Source organism: Grampus griseus (genome assembly GCF_964374135.1).
Source record: "Grampus griseus genome assembly, chromosome: 3".
NCBI classification, from domain to species: domain Eukaryota; kingdom Metazoa; phylum Chordata; class Mammalia; order Artiodactyla; family Delphinidae; genus Grampus; species Grampus griseus.
Genome location: NC_139019.1, coordinates 123,212,409 through 123,239,534, shown reverse-complemented (window position 1 = coordinate 123,239,534; position 27,126 = coordinate 123,212,409). Strand labels below are relative to the sequence as shown.

Below are 27,126 nucleotides of genomic sequence, written 5' to 3'. Positions count from 1 at the left end.
GTGGAGTAGAAACAACCAGAGTTCAGATCCCTACACCATGTTTTATTAACTCTGTGACCTGGGCAAATCACATCTCTGAGCCTCAGTTTCCTCATCTGTAAAATGAGCATGGGGATTGTATATATATCATAGAGTTGTTGGAAAAATCAGAGAAGCTAATTCATGTAAAGCCCTAAACCCAGCATGCCTCACATTTCATAAACCCTTAATATATGATAACGATTATGACTGCCTGTCTGCACTATGGTTTTCCTTTTATGAACTCCTGAAATAGAGTGAAAGTATTAATTTATTTAATCCACAGATGTTTATTGGTCACCTGTTAGGTGCCAGATACTGTGCAAATAATTGGTGAGCCAAAAATGAGTAAGACGCACACCTGACTTGATGAAAATAGAATAGAGTTCCTGCCTTTAAGGTTCTAACAGTTTGGGAAGTGGTGGGAGGGAGGTTGGTCATGTTCACAAACACACTTGCAGTATGATCAGTGATCGGTGTGATCAGTGTTACAACAGGGGTTTGCACAAGGGGCCGCAGGGGCTAAGAGACAGATGGGAGGCTGAACTGGGACCTGGGGGATAGGGAAGGCTTCACGTTGCCCCAGTGTGCATTTGTGTTAGCCTGGCAAAATGTGCATGCATGGTGATGGAAATTTGTGCTGGTGGTGGGTGTGTACGCCTGTGTGTGCTGGTGGGGGGATGGGGTGGGGTGGGGGAAAGGGGTGTTTCCAGGCCAGTGATCTGTGAAAGAGAAAGTATGGCATACTTAAGAACCAGAAATCTTATAGATGGTGATGGCATAAACTGGGCAGAAGTCAGTGTCGGAGAGGTTGGCCAGGGCCAAATAATGCAGAGCTGTACAGAGCATGTGCAGGGCCACAAACGCTGGGAGCCTCTTGCATCCTCTTGGCTGCCTCCTTCCAAAAGTGCCATCTGTGTCTCAGACCACACATATCTTATGGCCTTTGTCTAACCAATACTCAACTGTCTCCTAAGACAGCCCCGATTTTGTTGAGGGAGGCGGTGTGCCCAGCTTGAAAAACTCCATTTTCCAGCCTCCCTTATAGATAGAGATATGCACAGCTAAATGCCAGTCCTCACTGACGCTGGTGTGTACGGATAAAATGAAAATAAAAAGTCAGAGTGTATGTTAGTAAGACCTGTGACCCACTTCTAAGAGACCAGTAATAACAAAAGAAACATTTGAAGCTTTGAGAGGTGTCTTATCTTATGTAGTGGATAACTCAGGATAAATCCACGATTGAAAAACATTTTTGTAAGTGCAATAATTATAGAGAGAGCTCGAAATGGTAGGACACAAGAGACACGAATTCTGGTCCCAGTTCTAAAAAAGTCTAATTGTAATTCTGAATGAGCAATTAGCTATCAAATCATACAATTCCCTGGGAAGATGGAAACAAAGTCTCCACTGCAGTACTATTGTGAAGATCAAATGAAATATGGTAATAATAATAATGCTAGGTAATATTCATTGAGTGTTTCTTGTATTCCAGGCAGTGTTTTAAGCATTTTACATGAATCATTTCACTTAAAACTCAAAACATTATAATAAGCTATGAGTGCTACCATTTTATAGATACATGAAATGAAACAGAGACTAAATAACTTGCGCAAAGTCAGAGAGCTTCTTGTGGGAGGGGTCAGGGTTAGAATCCCTGCCATCTGACTCCAGAGCCCAAGATCACATTCTTAAGACTAATCTCATCATGCGGTAGAGATTTTGAAAAACTGTATACTACATCCAAAGGGAAGACTGTTACCATTTCCACATGTGACTTGCATGGGTCACTGAGAATAGGAATAAATAGCATATGCTAAAACGTTCACCTTGTACTGGGTGGAGTTTGATATTTCTTTAAAGATGTCAAAGAACTTTCAAAATCTTATATGGTTTCAGAATCTAAGTTCCTTTGTCGATCATCTTTCTTTCTCTCTGCTTGCCTTTAGCATCTTTGACTTTGAGTTCTGCAATTTTAGTAAAGATTTTTCTCCTCTGAATGCAACATATTTCTGAATCTGAGGATTCATGTCTTTCAGCAGTTCTGGAAATGTCTTAGCCATTATCTGTGGAGAGTAGCCTCTCTCCATTCCTATCTGAAATGCCTGTTAATTATGGTGAACCATCTCACTAATGTCTAGGTTTCTTAATCTCTCTGTTATATTTTCCACTTCTTTTTGTTCTTCACCAGAATTAGAGTTATTTGATCATATTTACATTCCAGCTCACAAACTTTCTCTTCAGATGTATTTACTCTGCTGGCTAACTGTCTGTTATTAATTTCACTGGCTATTTTTTCATTTCCAGAAGATATATTTCCTTTCTCCTTTTTTAAATTTGCATTTTCTGTTTTGATAGTGTCTGATTCTGTTCCTGTACTTATCTCTTATTTTTACTGGGAATTTCATCAGTTTAAACATATTGATTTTATTGTATCTGATTGTTCTATATGAAGTTTTTGGTTGTCTGTAAACTTACTGTGTTTGCTAAATCTTGCTCATGGTACATTATTTTCTTATGTGTTTTGTAACTTCTAACTGTGAGTTCATGTTAGGTAATGTCTTTTCTGAAAGAGTCTAATGAACCTGGGTCTAGGGTATCTCTTTTTGAGTGGTTTTGCTTTTGCCAGATACCCCAGTGCTTTCTTTGCCAGGATCATTTTTAATGTTAATATCCCACTTTAAGAATTCCTACTGGTTTAAAATAAAATCTAAACCTGTGTGAACATCCTCCCGTTGTGACAAATTCTGAGGAGACTTGCCCGCAATATCCCATCAAGAGCATGGGCCAAGGCAAAAAAGTTCCATGTCATCATCCATTTTTAATAAGAAGATTTTCCTAATTTACTTTTTTCATGGGAGGGCCAAAATTTATGTGGGGGGGTCGGTCTCTGTTCCAGTCTCTCCCTCTTTGGTGAGGACCAAACGGCCTCATTTCTTGTCCTTCCAGAGCTTTAAAACCCAGACCCTTGGTTACCAAGATGGGTAAATTCCCATAAGGCAGCCAAAGTGTCAGCTCTTCTGCTTACTTCTGTTTTCAGTTCTCATGTTTTTTTGCCCCTAACTATGCATTTATATTTTGTGTTGGAAAGGTTAGTTTGTCTAATCTATCATATTGCTCTTCTCATCATTATGAACATCAATTATTTTATAGTCATAAAAAATTGTCCTCTGATTGGACCCTGGATAACAGAAAGCTTTTGTTAGTTCTCATATTCAATAAAATCAATTTGTTTCTCCCTTTCTTAGGTGATCGAGGGACTAATTGGTATTAGGGATTAATTTTCCATGCTAAAATTATAGATTAATTTATATCCTTTATTTAATTTTGCATTTCAAAATGGGATTTATGACCATTTGTATCTATATCAATTTCAGCTCTAGGTCCACCATTTACTTGCTATATGAGTTTGATCAAGTTATATACATTCATTGTGCCTCAGTTCTGTCATTGTAAAAAGGGCCATGATAATAGTATCAGTATTAGCAGGTTGTTATGAGAATTATGAAAAAGATGTAAAACATTTGGGAAAGTTCTTTCTCTTTTTTAATATTTATTTATTTGGCTGCACCAGGTCTTAGTTGTGGCACGCGGGGTCTTCGTTGCGGCATGCAGGATGTTAGTTGTGTCATGTGGGGTCTTAGTTGTGGCATGCGAGCTCTTAGTTGCAGCATGTGAGGTCTAGTTCCCGAACCAGGGATTGAACCCGGGCCCCCTGCAGTGGGAGCGAGTAGTCTTTACCACTGGATCACCAGGGAAGTCCCTAGGAAAGTTCTTGGACACATAGCATTTAATAATTGTACTTCTTATCATTATTATTACTGTTATTATCTGTAGAAGCAGTATAGTAATTGCATATTTGTTTCTGAGGATGTGTTCATTTGTCCTACTTTGTGTCCAGGCTACTTTGTATTCATGGTTTTTTTTTTTTTTTTTTGCGGTACGCGGGCCTCTCACTGTTGCGGCCTCTCCCGTTGCGGAGCACAGGCTCCGGACGCGCAGGCTCAGCGGCCATGGCTCACGGGACCAGCCGCTCCGCGGCATGTGGGATCTTCCCGGACCGGGGCACGAACCTGTGTCCCCTGCATCGGCAGGCGGACTCTCAACCACTGTGCCACCAGGGAAGCCCTGTATTCATGGTTTTAATCCAAATAAATTAACTTCAGACTTTTTTCACTATAATTTTCCTGTCTAAAACCTTTAGGAGTGTTTTCAAGAGTTTGAGTCACCTTCCTCATTATGATAACATGTTAAGACAGTCCTTGTTGTGGGATTTCTTCTGTAGTTTCTACTTACTTAGATATTTCCACCCTTCCTAAGGAATCTTTTACTTATTCTTTAATTTAGCTTATATTTATAAACCAGCTTTGAGGCTCTGCTTTCATCTGTTTATTCCAGGTGTTCTTTCCATTCCCTTGAATAATTTTCCATTTTGAGCAATTTGTTTTGTGATTTAGATATTTCTGTCAGGTCTTTAACAATGACGACAGATGTACCCATGTTAGTTTTCTGGTCTTGGTATTGTATTTCTGTTATGTAAGATGTGACCATTGACCAAAGCTGAGTGAAGTGTTCAAAGAACTCTCTGTACCATTTTTGCAACTTCCTGTAAACTTATAATCATTTCAAAATAAAAAGTGAAAATAATGGCATTTCAAAAGGAAAGTCAAAATGAGTTTTAAAGAAGATACCCAGACCTGAAAACTGGTACATGTATGATTTTGAGATAGTTTTTAGGCTTGACACAACTTGGTCATCGTGTGTGTGTTTGTGTGTGTATAGTTCTATGCAGTTTTATTCCGTGCGTATTCATATAACCATCATGATGCAAAATACAGAATTGTCCCATCACTACCAAGGAACTCCCTCATGCTACCACTTTATTGTCTACCTACCTCATCCCTGTCTCCTGGCAACTACTGACCTGTTTTCCATCTCTCCAGTTTTGTCAATTTCAGAGCATTATATAAGTGGAATTATATAGTATGTCACTTTGTGAAATTATTTTTGTTCATTAAGCATAATTCCCTTAAGATACATCCTAGTTTTTCACCTATCAATAATTTGACCCTTTTAGTTGATGAGTAGTATTGCATTGTGTGGATGTACCAGACTTTGTCCATTCACCTGTTGAAGGACATTTGGGTTGTTTCTACTTTTTGGCTCTTAGGAATAAGACTGCTATGAATATTCCCATACAAGTTTTTATGGAAATGTAAGTTTTCATTTTTGCGGGATAAATGCCCAAAAGTACAGTTGCTAAGTTGAATAGTTAATGCATGTTTAGTCTTTTTTAATTTTTTTTTGTTTTTGCGGTACGCGGGCCTCTCACTGTTGTGGCCTCTCCCGTTGCGGAGCACAGGCTCCGGATGCGCAGGCTCAGCGGCCATGGCCCACGGGCCCAGCTGCTCCGCGGCATGTGGGATCTTCCTGGACCGGGGCACGAACCCGTGTCCCCTGCATCGGCAGGCAGACTCTCAACCACTGTGCCACCAGGGAAGCCCTAGTCTTTTTTTTAAAAAAATTGAAATGTAGCTGACATACAGTATTATGTAATACATATTTAGTCTTATAGGAAGCTACCCAATTATTTTCTGGAGTGGCTGTACATTCCCCAACTAACAATGTATGAGAGAACTGCCATTTATGATATTTTCTCCTTTAAGAAATCTCTGAATATCCAGATTTAAAAAAATAAAAGACGCGTCTGGTGATGAAAACGTTCACCACTTAGATTGTGGTGATGTTTGTACAACTCTGAACATACTAAAAAACCATTGAATTGGTTACTTTAAATGGTGACCATTATGGTATGTGAATTAGAGCTCAATAAAGATGGTAAAAAAGTAAAAGGATATTACAAGAAGGGATCTAATTGTATTACAAAAAAAACTTATTCCTTCACTAAATTTCTAGTATTGATTAAGAATTGACCATGTGGCAGGCATTACATGTAATGCTTTACAGGATACACGTCAACTCCTGACCCATCTAACAACTAGCATGTCACTTAACCATTCTCAACATCTGCATCCTTTTCTGTAGTAAAATTACCTTCCTTTGTGAGGATTAAATGAAATAATGCATATAAATGCATTTAGAATGCTGCCTGCCTAGTATCATCATCCTCATATTAAATTCATGAAAAGGCATTTTCCCCTTACAGTTCGTGACAGCCTGGTAACAGTATTATGAGAAAGTGAGCCATGTGTATTAATAAAGGATGACATATTTTCCCATTGTATATATAGGAGGACAAGGGAAGCAGCTGATGTTTACCGATCACCTACTATGCACCAGACACTGTATTTACTAGCCTCTGTTATGCACATTTAATCCAAACATTGCTCCACGATGGGAGTAGTATTATCGCCATGTAATAGAAGAGGAAACAAACTCAAAAAGCTTAAGAAAATTTCCCAGTTTCATAAAGCAAGTATTTGATGTAACCAAGTTAGCAAACCAGGTCTGTGCCCCAAATTCGTGTTTTTCTACTTTCCCAGATGAAAGGAATTAATTTAAATTATTAGACTTTTCTTCAGACTCTGCAATTAACTTAGGGTATTTAGGTCCTTGAAGCTTTTCTCTCCACTTTATTCAGAAACTAAAATTTAGCATGTCTAAGGTTGTTGGTGTTTAAAATATTCTTAATATTTTAAATTTCATATTTAAATTTCATATTTTAAATTTTGACAAAATTTGGATATCCTTCTGGGAGTTCAGAAAGAGGTTTTGTTCATCCTGGATTTCCAACTGTTTGGAGCTTGAATCAAAGTTAAAGTGCAAAAAAACAGAAGTGCTGGTGGGAAAGCCCATGGCCAGAAGCACTCAGGAAGAAGTGAAGAGATAGATCCTAAAGATTCGAAGAAGGCAAAGCACCCACTGCCAGACTCAATTAAAAAACAAAACAGGGCTTCCCTGGTGGCGCAGTGGTTGAGAGTCCGCCTGCCGATGCAGGGGACACGGGTTCGTGCCCCGGTCCGGGAAGATCCCACATGCCGCGGAGCAGCTGGGTCCGTGAGCCATGGCTGCTGAGTCTGCGTGTCTGGAGCCTGTGCTCCGCAACGGGAGAGGCCACAACAGTGAGAGGCCCACGTACCGCAAAAAAAAAAAAACAAAACAAAAAAAAAAAAAAACAGAAACAAAAAAAGAATTCCATGCCAAGAAGAAAATTGTGTGCAATAATATGACAGCGAAACCATTTCTCAAGTTTGTTCCCCCGTGGATTAGTCTCTGTGTTCTTCCTCTGTCTTCTTTAAACTCCTTTTTCTTTAGAAACAGCCAAGTGTTGTAGTGGTAGCAAAGACGGGACTCTAATGTCAGCAAATTTGTTGAGAAAAACCACAAAGAGAAACTGTTTCTTTGCAGTGAACCTCAAAGATTATACCTCCCATTCTTCAGGTTTATGGAGGGACTTGGCTGCAGGTTTCCCCTGGAAAGAAACAACAAGGGTTTGGAATTCCAGTCGGAAAACTTAGGTGTTCCTGATTTCTGGAGCAACACAGGGGCAGAATCCCAGTGAGCACTCGTATTGTTGTGAGACAGGAGATCCTTGGATAGGAACCCTCTTATTGATTCCCAGGGGTTTAAGTGCCTGGCTTCATGCGTTGGCATGTTATAACTTATCTTATTGTCCTTTATTTTATTTAGTATAAAATAATAATAAACAGGAGCAGGAGAAACAAGGTCTGGTTCCCATATGATTAAAAAAACAAAATCAAATGGTCTTGGGTTGGGTTAGGAAGTTCTCTGAACTATGACAGATGACCTCAAAACTGGCTGAAAAACCCAAGAATGAAAAATGGCATGCTGCAATTTCCAGGAGGATGCTGGAGAGATGGGCTTCAGACACATTTCATTTTGCATTGTTATTAATGGCTTGGAAAGAGTCTGTAAACCTATTAGGGCAATTATATCTTCAGATGAGGGTAAATAGGATGGTGTTAGAGACACTAGTGAGGAAGAGACATAGTACAGAGCAACCTAGAGAGATTAGAAATATGGACAGGAAATGAACAAATGAGATCAGCCTGGGAAAGTAGAAACATGCATCTGGAGAAATACATAATTTGAAAAACAGAGAGGTACATAAAGGAAGGGTCATACTTGGAAAGCAACAATGGTAAATGGGCTTTTGAGCGGATATCAATTTTGGATATGTTTGAGACATGATGGAAAAGTAATATGAAGGCCTGGTGTTCAGATAGCCTTTTGGAGAGCATTTTTTTCAAACAAGGCCATTTCTATTATCTCAGTTGATTATCAGCCCAGAGGTTGGAAGCAAATAATTTATTCTCCATTAAAGAGATGAGGAGAGGTTAAGTGAGTTGCTTAAAGTCAAACAATTCGTTCATAAAATAGACTTGGTTAAAACGTGGATCTCTTGACTCCTTATTTTTTTTCTCTTTTCACGGCAACACCTTGTCATGACGTCTTGGATCTCAGAATAGTAACTGTTTCTGGCTCAGGATTGACCCATCTCTTTCTGATATTGTGACCAATTTTTTTTTTTTTTTTTTTGCGGTACGCGGGCCTCTCACTGTTGTGGCCTCTCCCATTGCGGAGCACAGGCTCCGGACGCGCAGGCTCAGCGGCCATGGCTCACGGGCCCAGTCGCTCCGCGGCATGTGGTATCCTCCCGGACCGGGGCACGAACCGGCGTCCCCTGCATCGGCAGGCGGACTCTCACCCACTGCGCCACCAGGGAAGCCCTGTGCCCAATTTTATTTCATCTGAGACTGAGCTTAGTGCGACTGAAGCTCTGAACAGGGGATAAACCCCACCCTGCCCCACAGTCCTGTATTTCCAGGATGAAGTGAGGCAGTAGGTAATGGATGGTGGATCTCTGGATTAGGAGTCAGAACCCTACAATAATGGTGTTACTAAATTCAGGGGTCCGGGTGGGCAAACCATATGCCTTCTCTAGTCTTGTGTGTTTTACCTGTAGGACTGAGTGGGTAGATTGCTTATGGTCTCATGAAATTGATCTCTTTGAAGATCTGAAAAAAGAATGAAGCTAGTGCAAATAGACAATCAAAGACAGAGACCAAGAAGCCCGAGAGGTGGTGGGGGGAGAGGGAGAGACCTCGACGCAGATACGTGTGACATCCGGACTGTGAACACTTATTAGCATATGGCAAGCAGGCAAATTTACGTTTTCAAGGATGGCCATTGCAAAACTTATCTCAGGCTCTTCTCTTGTGCCCTTGTTAGTTCCTATCTTAAAGCTGACTCGTCATTTTTTTCTTTTCCTTGGTAATGAAGTATGAGTTTTGGTGCACCCTCATCTGCCCCTTTTGCGTGGACTGCAAGTAGGAATCACTAGATGTCTTTTGAGTTCTGCCGAGCTCATTATGGCCTCTGCATCCACACGGGTAGGCTCCTTGCAGCCATGTGTATGTCATGATTCCCCCATTCCGTCTCCATAGGTGATTAGATTGTAGGGTAACACCTGGCTCAAGCAGAGCCAGTTCCTTCCAGTTGGGAATTAGAACCAAGAGATACTCCTTTTATTCTCTCAGTGTGATTAGAACAAAGAAATATGGAGTAAGTGAATGTTTAGAGAAAGGATGCAGCTAATGTTAACAGTGAATGTCCGTGAGGCCTTAGAGTGGAAAAGAGATGGTGGCTGACAGATCCTGATTCCAGCCTGGCTGGATACCTACAGTTGAATCTTTTTAATGCAGTCCCCTCCACCCCCATTTTAAAAAATTGTTTTATTGAGATGAACTTTTTAACAAGATGTTTTCACTGAGTCAGCTGAATTGATACCCTGTTAACATGCAAATGAGCCCATCCTAAACTTTTTCCACTTCAGCCAACCCATTAGTCCTTCAGGATTCTGCTCCAAGGTGGGTTTTCGTTTGGTATGAGGTTGTTTGTGTATGTATGTGTGTGTGTATGCATGCGTGCATGTATGTATATATGTACGTTGGTATGTATTCATCCAAGGCCATCATTTAACACACATCTCATAAGTGCCTTTATCTATGTACTAGGGCACTGTGCTGGCACTGGGATGCAGTAATGAATAAACAGAGCCATACCCTCAAGGAGCCCGAGGAAGATGGCCAACAAAACGGATAATCATACCATACGCTGTAAGCGTGGTGCTGGAAGTTGGCAGAGACTCAGGGAAGCACCAGGGGTCACTGGATGGGTGTCAGGAAAAGCTTTCTGGAAAGGGTAGTGCCTGAGTTGAGTCATAAAGGAGTGTTTGGAGATTCCCAAGTTAAGAAGGGGGGATGATCGTTTCAGCAGAAGGTATGACATGGGCAAGCACTTGGAGGCAACAACATGATGTGAAAGAAATGCCTGATTCCTAGGGTTACTGGAACATAAAGTACAGTAAGGAGTTAAGAGAGCTGAAGCCACAGAGGCGAGGAGAGGCCTAGTATGGGAAGTTTTGTCCATCATATCAAGAATCTTAGACTTTAACTTGAGAGGACTGGGGAATGATTGGAGACTTCCATACAGATAAATGACATTTAAGATGAGAGCAGAATGATAAGAAGGACCCAGACTGGTTGAGGTTGATCCAAGCAGGGGAAGCAGACGGTACAAAAGCACCAAGGACTATGGCTCAGGTTTCTGGTTAAAGAGCAGGTGAAACGAGGTATCACCCACTGAGGTGCAGAGCACTGGAAAAAGTACAGAAGGTTCTGGAACCTATCTGAGACATGTTGAGTGTTCCGGTTTTCCTAGGAATCAGATCATAAGACAAGATTAACATGCCTAAGGTTTTCTATGGGATGCTCTTGAGATCAACACCAGTGGATGGGAAGGAAGGGGAAGGGGGAAAGGAAGCAGAATTGAATAGAAGGAAAGTGTAGCTTCAACAGAAATCACAGCTTGGCCCCTACCAGGAGGTCTGGAGAGAGGGCGAACCTTCAGGTCTGACCCGAGTCATTTGTATCATTGGATGTGCGCCACCCCCCAAGGCAATGTCATCTGGGGCAAAGTGGACCTCCTTAGCTGAAGCAACATGCAAAGGTGGCTGACAGATGAGAGCCTCTGCTACGTAGCTGGGATCATAAGCCCTTTCCTCCCGAAGGGGGATCTGGGTGGTGCACCACAGAGCCCACCACAGTGGGGTAGAGGTGCCTGTGGCTTCAGGTGGAGACACCCCTTGTGCTACTGGGTGTATGAGCTTGACACCGAGAGAGTAGGTCTGGCTAGGCATGAGGGCTGGGAGGTGGTGTCGCATCAGTGATGAGAATGCTTGATCTTTTCGGGCACATGCACGCTTTGGAGAATCTGAAGAAAACTAGATGCCCCCCCTCCCCAGGAAAAAATGTGCCAAAATACATACCTACGGAATTCGCTCGGCTTTCTTTGGACTGGGTGCGCTCAATAACACTCTGTACCCTGGGCCACATCATGCAGTATTTTAATTAGTCAGGTCAATCCATCCAGTCTCTTGAAGCATTCACAGAATATCAGGTACTGTCCATTATTTCACCTAATCCTCATACCATATAAGTTAACCATGTTAGCCCATTTTACAGAGGAGGAAACTGAGTTTAAATGAACTTGTCCAGGGGCACCATTGTTAGCAGGCACCACATGGCTTAGAATTGCTATCTGTGTGACTAGCAGAGTTGGATTCCATTTCTGAGCTCCATAGTGGGCTCTCTGTGTGCCCACTTGGGCATTTTCAGGGTAACAGTGGATTCTTGCCAAGTGGGGAGGAAAGCCAGTGGCCTCAGGGATCAGTCAACAAGGTTTATGGACACCATCCTCCAGCAGCCATCAGGGTGCAGAGACCTGCGTTGCTAGGGAAGGAGAATCTACTGCTGGCATCAGGCAGACGGCTCCAGGGTGCAGGGGAGGGGGGCGCAGGCCAGGATCCCAGGGTGATGTTAGCTTGAGGGGGGCCCAGTGGTCATAGGAGTTTTGGCAGGGGAGGAGGACCAGCCAGTCCCTCACTCTGTCCCTGGTGGGCAGGTGGCTGCCTCAGATATTTTTCTCTTGTATGGATGTTGTCATGGAAAATAGCCTATCTTATGTTCTCAGGTTAATGGGCTAGTTACTTTCTATTTTACTTGAAAAAAAATGTCATATGAGTGTCATTCATACTTTCCTTACTTCTAAGAGCCTTTACCATCTTTTTTTTTTTTTTTTTGCGGTACGCGGGCCTCTCACTGTTGTGGCCTCTCCCGTTGCGGAGCACAGGCTCCGGACGCGCAGGCTCAGCGGCCATGGCTCACGGGCACAGCCGCTCCGCGGCATGTGGGATCTTCCCGGACTGGGGCACGAACCCGTGTCCCCTGCATCGGCAGGCGGACTCTCAATCCCTGCGCCACCAGGGTACCATCTTTTTATACTAGTTAATGAGAAGTCAGTTAGCAAGACCATAGTAAATCTGTCATCACAAAGTGAATGAGTCAAATCAGCCTTGTGTGGCAAACATAGTTTCTACCTTTATCTGAGTAGGATCTCTTACAACAAACTTTGTGATAAAGTAGTTTCCCATGAGAACCTTTCATAGTCCCAAGGTTTTAAGTGAGGAGACCTTGCATTAAAACATTACAGAAGCTTTAGGGATTTAGAGAGAAACTCAACTTTGTGCTGACAAAGTAGAGACTAAATACAGATTCGCCTTAAATTGTTTAGTAAATGTGTAAATATTCAGTAACCGTGTCCCTTAAAGCTACCCCTACAAGGGATTTCCAGGGCTCCTGCTTAGAAAAAAGAGAGTGGCCCCAATCTTAACTTTAATTTTAATTAAAGCTGAGTCGGAGATATGTGGCTGTTTATAATAATTGTTTTCCACAGTGGCATTAGCTTACAGCAGAACCATTATTCTGCTAACCAGCATCTTGTTATATATTACTTTCTCTCTCGCTATAGAGAATACCCAGGAAATGTATAAACTAGGCAGGTGTCAATAACAAAATGTGTTCATCTCTCTTGTCAGCAATACTTTGGGGTTTTTGGAGGTCATTGGAAATTATTTGTGGCTATGAAGTCATGAACACAGGACTTGGTTACTTTTAAAAATATGTATTAATTATACATACCTTTTTGGAAGATGCTCAGTATATTGTACCGTAAATTCAGACAGTCCTTATCAGCTTTGGTATGATTACAGCAGGGAAGCAAGAGTAGAATTTGACTGGGGTCTAGGTTGGTCAGGGCTTCTCCATTTTTTACCCACTCACTGTCACAGGGACTCCAAAACCTGTTCTTTTAATCACTCTATGCCATAAAGATACACACCAGCAACTCCTTTTAAATGAACCAGCTCATCTGTTTGTTTTATCAGACCTGTGCTTTCATGTTCGAAAGAACATGTATGTGTCAGCATATCCACTCAGCTCTTCTACTGACCCATTTTACAGATGAGGCAAGCTTAGAAGTTTTTCAGGCTAATTCCAAAGTCAGCTAATTTGAAATGAATTTAGAAAACCTACGTTTTTCTCTATTTCAGTCTCTGGTTCCTGCCTCTTATGTTCACTGTCTCCAATAAAAAAATGAGTATCTGGACCTTCAAAAGTGACCAAGCACTCTGCCTGGGGCCAGGTCAGCATTTGTCTTGAGGTCAGAAATCCAGGGTTTCACTTGGGATTCAGTGCACACAGGTGACCCGTCCAACTAAGAAGCGCTTATCTGTTGACACACCAGTGATGTGTGGGAGGAGCCTGTTTTCCACTCCACTGTTCCTTTGGGAATTTGCTCAGAAAAACCTGTGACTAGACCCTCAGGCATATGTCTCTGCCATTCCTATTTGTCTGAAAAGATAGAGAGCCAGAGGCTGATGAGGCCCTATGGCCCTGGAGCCTTTGCTACAGCTGAGTACAGGAAACTGGAGGGGAAAAAAAAAAGACATGCAGCCAAAGTCCCTTCCTGGAGGCGGATGGGAAACCTGGGAAGTATAAACTGGGGTTGCAGCCTTGCACTTGGGGGTTGGCTTGCTATTTTGAGCCTCCATCCAAGAGTGAGTCTCACATCCCTCATCTGGGGGTGAGCTGTTGTGCTGGGCCCGGAGAGATCGGAATCCAATCACATGTGTTTCCATTCAGCCCAAAGGTGAAACTGATTGCATGTGACCATAGATCCAGCGGCTCCAGCCCATGCTGTCAAACAGGCTTTTAGCAGAGGGTTGGGCAGCTCCAGGATTCAATCTTGTGGTTTAGGGCCCAATGCGGGTGGAGTGAGGGTGGGCTGGGGAGGAGGTTGCTCCCCAGAGATAACTCACTGCTGTCTCAGTTCTGAACAGGCACCAACGTCTGCTTAGGGAAAGAGCAGCCCTCACCTTTGAGACACAGAGTTCCTATTCCATAATGCCTAAATAACTCAGTCTCCAATGGTCGGATATCAGAAATTCAGGTGACTCTAAGCCAGGCAGGTGGCATAAAAACATGGAAGCCAACCCTACGTGAAGGAAGAGGAAGCAGCAGACATTATAGCTAATTGGGGAATACATGTTTGTTCCAAGGGGCAGCCAGTGTTCAGCTGTAGCTGACGGGCGACACTGTGTATCTACGAGCCCAGAATTGCCAAGTTTTCCAATTTTTAAAGAAATCTAAATTTGAATATGAAATCTATACATTTAAAAATATTGGCTAAATTGGGCTTCCCTGGTGGCGCAGTGGTTGAGAGTCCGCCTGCCAGTGCAGGGGACACGGGTTCGTGCCCCGGTCCGGGAAGATCCCACATGTCGCGGAGCGGCTGGGCCCGTGAGCCATGGCCGCTGAGCCTGCGTGTCCGGAGCCTGTGCTCCGCAACGGGAGAGGCCACAACAGTGAGAGGCCCGCGTACCGCAAAAAAAGAAAAAAAAAACATTGGCTAAATAAAAAATGTCACTCCACGTAAATATTCATTTAATACCAGCCTCACTGTTGCAGGTTGGGTTTCCTGGGAAGCAAAATTCTGAGAAGAATAAGATGCAGGAAGCGTATTAGGGAGTGTGCTTAGGCTCAACATCTGTGGAAGGGAAGGGAAGGGAAGCATCGGGCAGAGAGGGAAGCTGAGCTGTGATGTGGTCTTAACAAAGCCTTCAGTTGACCTTATAGGTCTGACACTGGGATAATCCATTAGAGTTGTTGCCCTTTTGTACCTGGGAGGCCAGGCCTTTATATGCTCACATTAGCAATTACTGGGTCAGGCTGCCCTTGCGGGAGTGGGTACCTTAGACAAGGGCAGTTTCCAGGAAGGGGCTGAGAGCACCTGAGGGGCTGAGTCCTTCAGCTCTGAACTGGGGGCTGGGTGGAGATTCTTGTGTCTATGCAGACGCCTCCTTGCTCTGCTCAGATTGACCTCCTTGTGTAATTTCTGGGAGCAAAAACTCCAGGATCTGTGTGTGCCTCTTCTCTTGGGGGTCTCAGGGCCTCTTTACCACAGCTGCTCTTAGGGCCACGGTAGTACTCATTAATGTCCTCTCCTAACCATTCTAGATTCCCTTCACTCTCAGCGAGCTCCTCTGCTGGTCCAGGTGATGTACTTGGTGTTGGAACATGGACCTGCGTCTCTGAGGGGTAAGAGACCCCGGTCACCATGTCCATCTCAGGTTACAGCTGGTGTACTTGTTCATTTACCATCAAGCTCAGGCAGGGCTGTACCTGAAAGAACCCCTGTGGATCATAAGAGTGTCCGACATACCCCTCCCTGCCCCCATTGTGCAATAGCAGCCCTATCTCCTCCTTCTCTTCATGGTCCTACCCAGAAGGATGCCAACTCTCCTTCTTGCCTGTTTAGTCCCTGAGCACAAAGAGCCCAAGGTGCCCTATAACAGCTGTCATTTGTAGTTCAGCAGAGTTCTTGCTGTGCCCCCTGGTAGAAGCACTTGCCCTTTGGGGAGAAGACACTAAACAACCCAGAGTTGCAGGGATGGGAAACACATATTTCCCAGTTGGGTCCCTGGCAGTGAAGGTAAAAGGGGTCGCTCCTGCTTCTTCCCCTTGTTTCTGGGATCCATGTGTTCTCCCTTTGGAAACACAGCACCCTATAAAGGGCAGAGATTTACAACGCACAGTGCGTCCTGGAGGGTGTTGCCTTATCCTTGCAGGGAGTCGTCTCTGGAATGGCGCTTCGGTTGTGCCTTCGGTAGGCCATTCCTCCTCGCTCGGCCATTTCTCCTCGCTCAGGGTGGCAGGTTCAGGGTGATGTGGTATTTGATACAGCTAGTGGGTCCCGCAGCCACGTGGCCTTTCTTGCATCTCATTGGCTGTTAAACAAGCCCCTTGGTCTGATATGTGCTGCTATGTGGATCCCATGCCAGTGCCTCAAACACTCTGTAAGCCCTCACATAGGGTTGACTGAGGCCACAGCAACAGAAGAGGCAAATGCATATCTAGAACATGTGTTTGTTTCTGTAAAAGTGAATCACTGTGCTTTCCAGTGTGAAAGGGGTCTGAGGTCGTCTACACAAGGGGCTGTGTGTATCTCTGAGGCATGGTGCCACCTTGGGGAGGAAGTGTTGCTCTGTGTTGCTGGCAGGATGGATGTCTGACAGCACCAGTAGCTGGATCAGCGCTGGTGACTGGGTCCTGGTTCCCTGCATGGCCTCTATCCCTGTCACCATGTCTTGTCTACACCATCCATGGGCTCATTGAACCAGCACTGGGGTGACTGATGATGGAGGCTGGCTGATGTCAGCTGACCGAGTCATTTTGTCTGCCGCATCGTTTAGTGCCTCTTCCGTGATGGGTGCTCTCTGGAGGGCGTTAAAATACAATACATATATCTTCACTCTTTATGCCCACTCCCCTGGTCTACCACGTGCTGCTACCTAAGGCCACCTTTCCCTCGATCTTTAATCCTTCCTCTTACCTCCTAGGAATACTTCAACACTCTGTATAATCTTGAGCCACTTTTCTTCCTCAACATTACGTATAATCTTGAGTCACTGTTCTTTCCAAAGAGGATGACTAGCTGTACTGTCTGAAACTGGACATTTGGGAGGAGAGCTCTTCACTATTGTCTTTCAACACCACCCCTGGGTGGGACTGTCCAGTGGCCATGGTCTGTTTTCAGTGTGATCTAGATGCCGAGCCAGCGCATCTAGAAGTCAGGCTCAGGTGTTTTCCTCCTCCACCAGCTGATGCTCAGGGCCATAGGTGTGTGCTAGCAGGAAGGTACCGGAGCAGCAGCAGTGGATGACATGGGAGACGGGGCCACGCCCTTCTCAGGATCAATTGCTGCTGGGCCAACTTGGTCTTGTGACTTGGTGGGTCTGATAGAACCCAGCTCATAATGGACATTTCTGGTCACTTCATGACTCGGGTCAAGCCCTCCATCTCTACCAGGGCCCAATAGCACTCAAGGACCTATTTTTCAAATAGTGCCTAATTTTCTTACTCCAGAGCCCTAAGAGTGTAGATTGTGATACGTCTGTTGGGACTGCATAACCTTCACGTGGTGGCTTTTCCCACCACAAGTACCTCCAGTGCTGTAGAGTTTATTGGGTCTTATGGCTGAAGTGGCAGGGCTGTTTGCACTTGCATCCTGGATCTGCTGCAGAGCCCTTTCCTGCCCCAGGCGCGGCTCAGAATGGACAGCCTTTGATGTAAATGTGCTGTAAAAGTATTTCCAGGACTAAGTTGTCTTTAAAACCTGAAGAGGTCTCCCAGGCTTTGTGTGGAGGAGGCCAGGCGCCTGCAGAATCATTCTCTACCGAGGAAATGAATGAGAACGTCCATCCAGGAAGAAGTAGGATTGCATACCTTGCTCATGCTGATATAAGTTTGATTTTGGAATAAGCCCATGGGAGTACTTTCCTGTGGCTATCGTATTTTTTTTCTTTTTTTGGCTTATGTGTTTCAAGGGTAGGATTGTTTGTCAGGTTATTTCTGTGTATTTAATATGTAAACATCTAATAATAGCAGGTGAATCACCACTTTGATTTTCATTCTGTGACACTGGAAGTACACGACTAGGATTTCCTTTGTTTGAAATGTAGGTAAAATTAATGGATCCAAATGACTTAATGGGAAGTTCTGAGATGAAATGTTTATTCACATTAGAATAGCCTATATATTTCACAAAAGCCTGGTATATGTCTTTTGCCCCTTCAAAACTCTTCCGTATTTGTTTTGGGACTATGTTTTTCTTCATCCTTCAAATCAGGACCGGAGGAAACGTTTACCCATATCAACAGAGCAAAGTATAAATTTGTTTTTAAAAAGTAGAAAGTGTTTTTAAGAGTCAAAACTGTGTGAATTACTAAGCACTTATTTTAGATATTTTTGAGGTTAAAAGGAAGACAGAATATTCTTGACTTTCCCCTCTGTTCAGTTAATTTTCCCCCATTGATTCTACTCTACTCCAAGCTTTATAAAAGAGCTGGAGACTACCAAGATAAATAAGACATAGTCCTGGACACAAACGAGTTCAGCAAATAATAATCAGAACATTAAAGATAATGGTAGGAATAGCTTCCGTCTAATTAACTTTGTGCTAAGAGCTTTACGTGAATAATCTTATTTAATCTTCAATATGTTCACTGTCCTTTACCCCCATATACACTTGTGCCCTCCCTTCCCTCTTAACCAGCTTAGATCCCACAGTTTATCCTCAATTCCCTTGAGTTTCTTTCTCCCTTCTCAGCACTCATCTAGCAAAACCCTTGTGAAAGTCCACACGCTGCCTACTCCATGCCTGCATGTATACAGCTGTACATGACTGGAGGCATAGCCACACCATGCTTACGGGTCTCTCTTTAAATTTATGGCCACTCCCTGAGGGGAATCCTTAGTGCTGCCAGGGAATCACACGGTATTTCCCTAGCCCCTTGAATCTCCTAAAAACTGATTTTATACCAGCTCCTTTCCCCTCTTAACGTTCAGTACCTTCTCTTCCAGACTGTCGTAGCTGATGGCAGAGAAAACAGACGCCGTCATAAGAGAGCTGCCATAAACTCCCACCATGAACTTGACCTAGCTGCCTGTCTCTGTGCTGTATACTCTTCCCCTTAGTTACTCGAGGAGGAACAGTCCTTGCTCCTGGCTAAGGGGAAGCCCTCCATTTGAACACTAGATGTCACCTGTGTTGTCTATTCAAGAACCCCGACAGCAGTTGTTCCATTTCTCTCCTGCATCGTGAAGTTTCCTCTTCTTTCTGAATCAGCCCCGTTGGCATAAGACGTGCTATTTCCCTCATATTAGATTCTACTTTCTCTGCTAGTTACTGCTCCGTATCCTTGTCCCCGTTTACAAAAAAACACCCTTGAAAGAGTTGCCTGTATTAGGTGTTTCCAGTTTCCACTTTGATTTTCTTTTGGAAACGCTCCAATCAGATTTCAGCTCCACAACTTCATTAAGACTGCTCTGGCACACATACCCACATGGTAGGTATGCAGTAAATCTGACCAGAATAACTTAATACTTGCTTACACATATACAAAACTACCCCACTGTGAGGTGGGTATGAAGATACTCATTTTATAGGTGCTCTGGTCAAGGTCCTTGGTGATTTCACACACTGATGAACTCTCATTTCCCATCGTCCTTGACCTTTCAACAGCATGTGAACACTTTCTCTTTTTCGAAATAATTTTATTTCTTGACCTTCACAATACTGTACTCTCATGGTGTCCCCACTGTCTCACTGACCACTGTCTCTGATGCTTTTTCTGGTTCTTCCTTTATCCTCAGGATGCTCTTACTTACCTCAGAGCTCTACCTCCACTCCCATCCTTGGTCAGCTCATCCAGCATTGTTCCTTTATATGATAGCTAGAGATTGAATGCTCCCAAATTTGTATCTCTGGTCCAGCTGTTCCCTTAGATTTCTAATCTCGAATATCTACCTGCTTGCTCAACATTTCACTTGGATGTTTAATAGGAAGGTCCACAAGCATATTCCTGACTTTCCCCCCATCCCATTTCTCCCACAATTTTCCCTATCTCACCTTCATCTTTGGAGTTGCTCAGGCTGACACATTTAGTGTAATCTTTGATTCCTCTTTTTCTCATACCCCAGTCAAATCCATCAGCAAATATTGCTGGCTTAACCTGGAATCATATCCAATATCTGACCATTTCGCACTGCTTCCACGGTTACGATTTGGTTCAAGCAACCGCCATCTCACCAGACCTTCTGTGATCCCTGATACGGAAAATTCCAGCCCATCCTCAAGACGCTGGAATGACTTTCATTTCCCCATCCCTGCTGTATTTATCCCCAATGCACTTGCCGCCATTTTAAACGCTATATACTTTTGAAAACACTATATAACTTTTTACTCTTGATTTATGCCTTCTCTAGAATGGAAGCTTCAAGAGGGCAGGGATTTTGTCAATTTTATTCAAATATTTGTATCCCTAGTGCCTATAATAGGTACTCAATAAATATTAGTTGAATGAATTAATAAATCATCACAAAAACACTGTATGGTAGGTAATAAGATGCTCATTTTAGAGGTGAGGTAACCAAGGCTCAGAAGCTTGAAATAATCTGCTGAAGGTCATAGAAACAGGAGCTGGATGAATTGGAATGTGGCAGAGGTCCCTCTATTCCCAAGTCCAGATCCTTAAACAGTATACCATCCTGGATTCTGGTCCATAGTTTTCCTTCTGAACTCAATATCATTTTTTTCATTTTTAATTAGTTTATTTAATTAATTTATTTTTGGCTATGTTGGGTCTTTGCTGCTGCAGGCAGGCTTTCTCTAGTTGTGGTGAGCAGGGGCTACTCTTCGTTGCAGTGTGCGGGCTTCTCATTGCAGTGGCTTCTCTTGTTCTCTTCTTGAGCACGGGCTCTAGGCACACAGGCTTCAGTAGTTGTGGCACACAGGCTCAATAGTTGTGGCTCACTGGCTCTAGAGCACAGGCTCAGTAGTTGTGGCGCCTGGGCTTAGTTGTTCTGCGGCATGTGGGATCTTCACGGACCAGGGATCAAACCCATGTCCCCTGCATTGGCAGATGGGTTCTTAACCACTGCACCACCAGGGAAGTTCCTTCATTTTTTTTTAAAAGGAAGTTCTTTAAATGAACACAAGGCCTTTGATCTTCTCTTACACTTTGATGGCAGGTCCTTTCGAGCCACAACTCTCTAATCACTGCTCAGGTACCAAATCTATTCTACAGAGTCATTCTTTGGCCCATGTATTGCCTTGGAATTTTGTGATTGTATCCTATTAGCAAAGTGATTCCTCACCATTTTGAATTTACTTGCTCTGAAATCTAGAATCAGGCAACTCTAAGAAGGCTTACAGAAGCATAAATATTCTTAAATCTAGATTCTTACCACATGCCCTTCAATTACAGGAAAGTTCTTATTCCATCTCTTTCTTCAGACACAGTTTGAAACATTCTTACATTCACTCACCTAATAATAATTGAGCAGTTTCTATGGGCAAGGCCCTATTCCACACACTCAGGACTCAGCAGTGAATAAAAGAGACACATTCCCTGCCCTCAGAGAGTTTACATTCTAGGGATGAGAAGGAAGATAATACTTAATAATAAATTAATATATTATGTGGTGAAAAAGTACTGTGAAGATAAATAAAGCATAGAAGGGGGCTAACAGGTGACAGATGGTATTCTCTTGAATAAGGGTATAAAATAGACTCCCTGAGATCCAGGATATTATTATTATTATTGACACCTGTAGCACAGGGTAAATACTGTGTGAGTATTGTGAGAATGAATGAATAACAGTGAAGAAGAGAGCCCAGTTAGGAGGTTACTGCAGTAGTCCAGGTGATAGCTGCTGGTGGCTGGACACAGAAAGAAGCTCTGTAGATGGAGAGAAGAGATCACAGTGTGTATATATGTCAAAGACAGAACCAATAGTATTTCCTGACAGATGGGATGTGGAGTGCAAACTGGATTGGACTGAAGGAGAGAAGTCAAGGTTTGGATGATGCCAAACCTTTGGTCTGAGCAACTAGAATAAAGTAGCCTTGACTGAGGTGTGGGAAGTCTATGGATGTGGTAGGTTTGGTGGCCAAAATTAAATTTCTTTGGGACCATAAAGTCGCTCAGTGTCTCCCTCTCCCTCTCTCATAGTTTCCTGAGATATCTAAAGCCAAGTACTGCTGTGTATCCAAGGAAAACCATTCAGAGTCATTCTACTGTGGAAAACACCCATGCTGGTTCCACTCCTCACTCTCTTGGCCAGACACAGAGGCATCCTGTGTTGATCACGGCCTTTCTTCTTATTCCTTGAATAAGAAAGGCACCGCCAAGGAAGGCTTTTTTTCTTCAAACTCATCTTAGACACTTGATTTTGATTTAAGAAAGAGAAAGATGATTGAAGGGGATGAAAGAGGGAGAAAATAGTGTTTGTTGTACATTTCTGCTGATGGCAACAGCTTGAACCGATTAGCTGGTTATTATGCATTCCTGTGCATGGCTTTTCACAGCAGTCTGATCCAGAGAAACACATCACAAGTCCTATTCTGCATGGCTTCTTGCATGCAAGCCTGACCTCAAAGAGATTAACCAAGTCTTGTAATTTGAAACAACAGACACACACAAAATCATCAAGTGATCAAAAATATGGTATAAATCTATTTAGTAGAGAGTGTTCTGGATTATTATGACAGTAACAGAAGAGATAATTAGGATGCAAAGAAAGGAAACAAAAACCTGACAAACCCATGAAATTAAAAAAAGGAAGGCAGTGGTATTTCTTTAGGATTGTAAATGTCCCCTACATATTTTTTGCTTTTCCTAAGAACTTGCAAGGTCCCTTCAAATAAAATTGGAGCAGTTAAAACTATGGGAAAGATTCAGAGAGACCTCTGCAGGGTTGCATAGTATGTAGTTAATTCTCTTTTTACTCTGTTCTAAATATAATCCTGCTCATTTGCATGCCAATCCCCAGAATGCTTTGTAATTTCACAACTCTTGGCTAGTGGTCTCAGCACTTAAGCTTTAAGAACAAAGCAAAATGTTTAGGGCGTGCCTTTCGCTTCAGTCTCTCCCCCCCCCCCACCCCAGGCTTTGCAAAAGAGTACAGGGAGGTGACCTTTGCTTTGCATTCATCCTCCAAGAGTATCACAGAAATAAAGTGGAGAATGCTGTGGACTTCTCCTGTGAAGACTGCATTCAGTCTAGTTACCCATGAATAACCAGCCGCTGGATTAACTCGAGAAGGAGTGTTTCAGGGGGGCTTAGTCTGCCGTTTGATTATGTGACCAGGCTGGTTCATTTCAGGTTTATGGAAAGCCCAAGCTGGAGTATTCTGTACCCTCTTTCTGTGGATGCTTTTATAGCTTCTCTATTGCAAAGGAAGCCTTCAAGTTAATGAGGAGATATCCCGAAGTGTGGTCGGTGGCCTGCCTTGGAGAAATGTGAATGAAAGATCTCTGACACAGACCTAGTCATGCTCCGTGATATCTACAGAATTTCTATTTAGGGAGCATTAGGATCCACAATGGGGTGTGGTGGTCGTGGGAGACTTGTCTTGCGAGGGCTTTATAATTTTTGCATAGCAAGCCATTTTTGTTGTTGCTGTTATCCAAGTGGTATATTTGGGATTATTTTTTTCAGGAGAGCTGAGAAAGCTCCCTCATCCGACCATCCCTCAGCCCCGAGCCACAGTGGCTCCTCCAAACATGCCCCCCTTGGCCTTCTATTTGAAGCGGGTAGCAAAAGGATAAGATATTCCAGCACCGAAAGGTCATGTTTTTGCTCCTCATAGCACATTGATCTCTATCAGCCCTGCCTAAAGTAAACTCGGCATTGTGAACAGCGCACACCGGATCGCTCACAAAACCCACCGCTGCGCAGTAATGTGCCAGGGCGTTTGGCTTCTCACTACAGGTGTTTTCTACTCTTTACTCACGGAGCAGCGTTAATGCTTTTCCTTCGGTTCTGAGAGCCAGACAGTGGAGTTCCTTTAAAACATTATTTTGAGAATTATTTTTACAATACAGAGAACGGCTGATGGTAGCTGACACGGTGCCCCCTCGCAGCCGTCCGAGAGTGAGGGGTTGCTTCGCATTTTCTGATGCCTATTTTCATGGTCTCGGGATAGCAGCGGCCGGCCAGGCTGCACAAAGTCAGCCCAGTTCTCGGCTTTCTAAGGGGTCGCGGCGGCTGTTTGCACCCAGCGACCAGCAGAGGCGGCGCTCGGCCTCCGCGATAACAAAGGCAGCTGCCGTCGCATCCAGCCCGCGCGGTGGCGAAGGAGAGCGGGTTCCGGGAGGGAAGTCCAGAGCCGTCTCCTTTCTGAAACCAGGGTGGGGAAGGTGGGGAATCGGACCACGGGCAAGTCGGAGGCGTGGGCGCTTTCCCGGGCTGCGGCGGGGCCAGGAGGGCTACGCTGGTGCCTCTCTGCCGCCGACACCAGGGACTGCAGCATCCCCGCCCCGAACAGTCCCTCGCGCCCCCTGGTGGCGGTGGAGCAGGCTGGCTCCGCTGCACTCGCAAGTCACCAGAAAAAAAAAGGAAGAAAAAGTGGGTGAGGCAGATGCAAGGAGGAAAATCAATAGGGATAAGAGAGAAGAGGGAGGAGTCGCGGATCAGCCATTCTTGTCTTACGGGGTCCCAGCTGGCACCGCAAAAGAAAGGAAAAAAAAAAAAAAAGCCCGGGCGTGAACGCGAGTGGAGGAGGGTGTGTGTGGGGGGGTCGGGGGTGAAAGGGGGACCGGGGAGATTTACTATTGTCTCTGGCAGCCGCCGCGGGAGCCGGGGAGGGGGGCGGAGGCGAGAGGAGGAGGCGGCGGCCGCGGCCAGCGCACCATTCGCTCCACCTGATCTTGGGGCGCTGTGCGCTGAGGAAGGCGCGGGCGAGCAGGAGTAGAAGAAGGAGGCAGGGAGGCAGCTGCTGCAGCCACCGCCGCCACCATGTCCTACCAAGGCAAAAAGAACATCCCGCGGATCACGGTGAGTCGGACGCCCGGACTCCGCCGTGGCTCGCTCGCTCCTGGCCGGCTGCACCGCGGATGGGGGCGGCTTGGATCCCGCCGGCTTCCCTGGGCTGGTACCCGGGGAGGGACGGGGGCCCGGGGCCGGGGCGGGGGGGTGGTGTGTGGAGAGCGGTGGTCAGTCCGGCCGGCGCGGCGGGGCGCCACCCAGACGGAGCGACCCTGGGATTTGGGGAAAACCAAACAAAGAGGAAACCCAAACAGTGGCGTGGAGAACTTTGGATTATTTATCTTCCTTCCCCACCACCCGGTAGTTTCCAAATAACACAGGGGTCTCGGCCCTCCCTGGACCTCCGCGCCGCCTGGGTCGTCAGTGTGTGCTGCCCCAGGCGAGGTATGTTTTTTGTAGAAGGTTCCTTTTGGCGGGGCGGGGTATGGAGAGATGACACCTTTCCCCAGGGGTACTTGGTAGCCCGACCGCGCCCCTCTCTGAGCTCCAGCCCCGTGGCTCCCCGCCCCCACCCCCCTACCCTACCACCCCGCGACGGTGATGGGATGCCTGGACATCCGTCTTCACCTTGGCCACTCCTTGCTTGTATTCACCCCAGTTCATATTTCGGTGCATCATACTCGGACTCGACAGCTAACGTGGCTGTAGTGAGAATGACCAACTTTTTTTTGCCCTTGATGCCTTTACATTTTTCCTGTCATTTCTCCCCCTCATCCCAAGAAAAGGCTGAGTTTTTAGAGCAGATTTTAGTTTGCGGTGGCAGCGCACGCTGTGTGCATGCCGTGTCCAACTGCCATTGTGTGCAAAGCCGAGCCTCCCGCGGCCGGCGGGTGTCAGATGCGCTGGGCGAGCGTCTAGGGCGGGGTGGAGAGGAGATGTGCCATAATCAGGTACAGAAGCCTCATCTTCGCTGGCGTCCAGCAAGCAGCTCTCGCGACAGAATACCGCTCCCTGCTGCGGGATTCCTCCAGGTTGCGCTGAAATGACGCCTCGAATGGAAGGGACATACGACAGGCTGGAATGGGCATTTTCAAAAAGGGGGCAAGACAAAAACAACAGAACACCCACTGTCATTTGTTAGTTGAGCACGAAGCAGTGCGGTTGTGCTTTGTCTGTAGTGAATGGTGTGTGTGTGTGTGTGTGTGTGTGTGTGTGTGTGTGTGTGTAGTGGGGGAATGGGTGGCTACTCCATCTTTGCAAGACGAACAAAGGAAGTGATCAGCTGGCCCCTGGGAGGCTCTGCAGCTGCCCTAGGGCACTGCTGTACCTGCTACTGTAGTTCATTTGCCGGGATCCACTAGGTTTTGCTGTGGGCATGAGTGTCTTTGCACTTGCTGGGTTAGGCTTGGAGCAACCTGACTGCAGTGCAGGACCTTCCCCTCTGCAGGCAGGAGGAAGCTGTTCTTGCCTCTAGTGCACTTTATTGTCAAGTGGTTTATTTCTATGGCAGTACCCTACCTTTTTCATGCACCTGAGCTTCACCGGACACAAGCGTGCCCCACCCCTACCTGCTGTCCACTTGCTCCTAGGGAAGCAACACTCCCCAGGGGGATAGAGTTGGGATGGGTAGGGATCCTTTTGCCAGGTAGAGGCGTTGGGTTTAAGCCCATCCTCCTTGACCACTGCCTGATATCACTGACTTCACATTATTGTAAAAGCATAGTGAGTCTTTTATAATACACAGTATTTTCTCAGTGCCAGTTGTCTTTGCAAAGAGCTGTGGATGGTATTATTTTTTTTAAAAGCTGATTGAGACAAAAGCTTAATTTTTATACTTATTTCTCTAACTCAGGAGAGATGAGCCTCAGCTCTCATGCTATGATGTGTGGAAGTTATGTTGCATACATACCACTTGCTTTATATCCAGTGTGCATTTGCCAGTTCTCCTGTTTGGGATAAGCAGAGAACAGATTATATTTTTCTTCCCAGTCTGAAGACTGCAATGGTTCTTCTTATGGATTCAGCCTATGCTGTGGCATTGAGAGCCATGCCCATTCTTCTAGGTATCACTTAAGCCACCTTTAAGGAAAGATACAGAAATTTAGCCCATATGATAACAGCCTTAGAAGCCCCTGTAAGTGTGGCTGGGCCCTAGTCCCAGGGCCAGGTTTGCAGGGGGCTCCCTTTTGTTCCCACTTGAATGGTCTTCCCTGGGGTGCATCCTTCATTTTCAGTGCTGCTTCCATCCTTTCTCTGCGTGTGGGGCGTGGTGCTGCATAGCAGCCTCTGCCTTGAAGCTGAGGCTGTGCCTTCGGCAGCTGTGACGGGAATGGATGGTGGCTGTGAATTTCTTCCAGCCGGCCTGACTTGCATTCATTGTTGAGAGGGGTATGGGC

The 27,126-nt window shown here is 45.0% G+C and overlaps 1 protein-coding gene across 2 annotated transcripts in view; it reads left to right on the top strand.

Annotated features, from left to right (window-relative positions):
* Positions 1–24,336: 24,336 nt before the first annotated feature.
* DPYSL3 (dihydropyrimidinase like 3) overlaps positions 24,337–27,126 on the top strand; it is a 66,858-nt gene continuing 64,068 nt past the window's right edge. The window contains exons 1-2 of one of the 2 annotated variants that reach the window (XM_082651212.1): positions 24,337–24,370; positions 24,590–24,799. In XM_082651212.1, coding sequence (XP_082507338.1) covers positions 24,761–24,799 — 39 coding nt within the window. In that variant the 5' untranslated portion in view covers positions 24,337–24,370; positions 24,590–24,760. Of the gene's footprint in view, positions 24,371–24,547; positions 24,800–27,126 lie in introns of those variants that run through there. The other variant, XM_082651213.1, reaches the window with a different exon arrangement.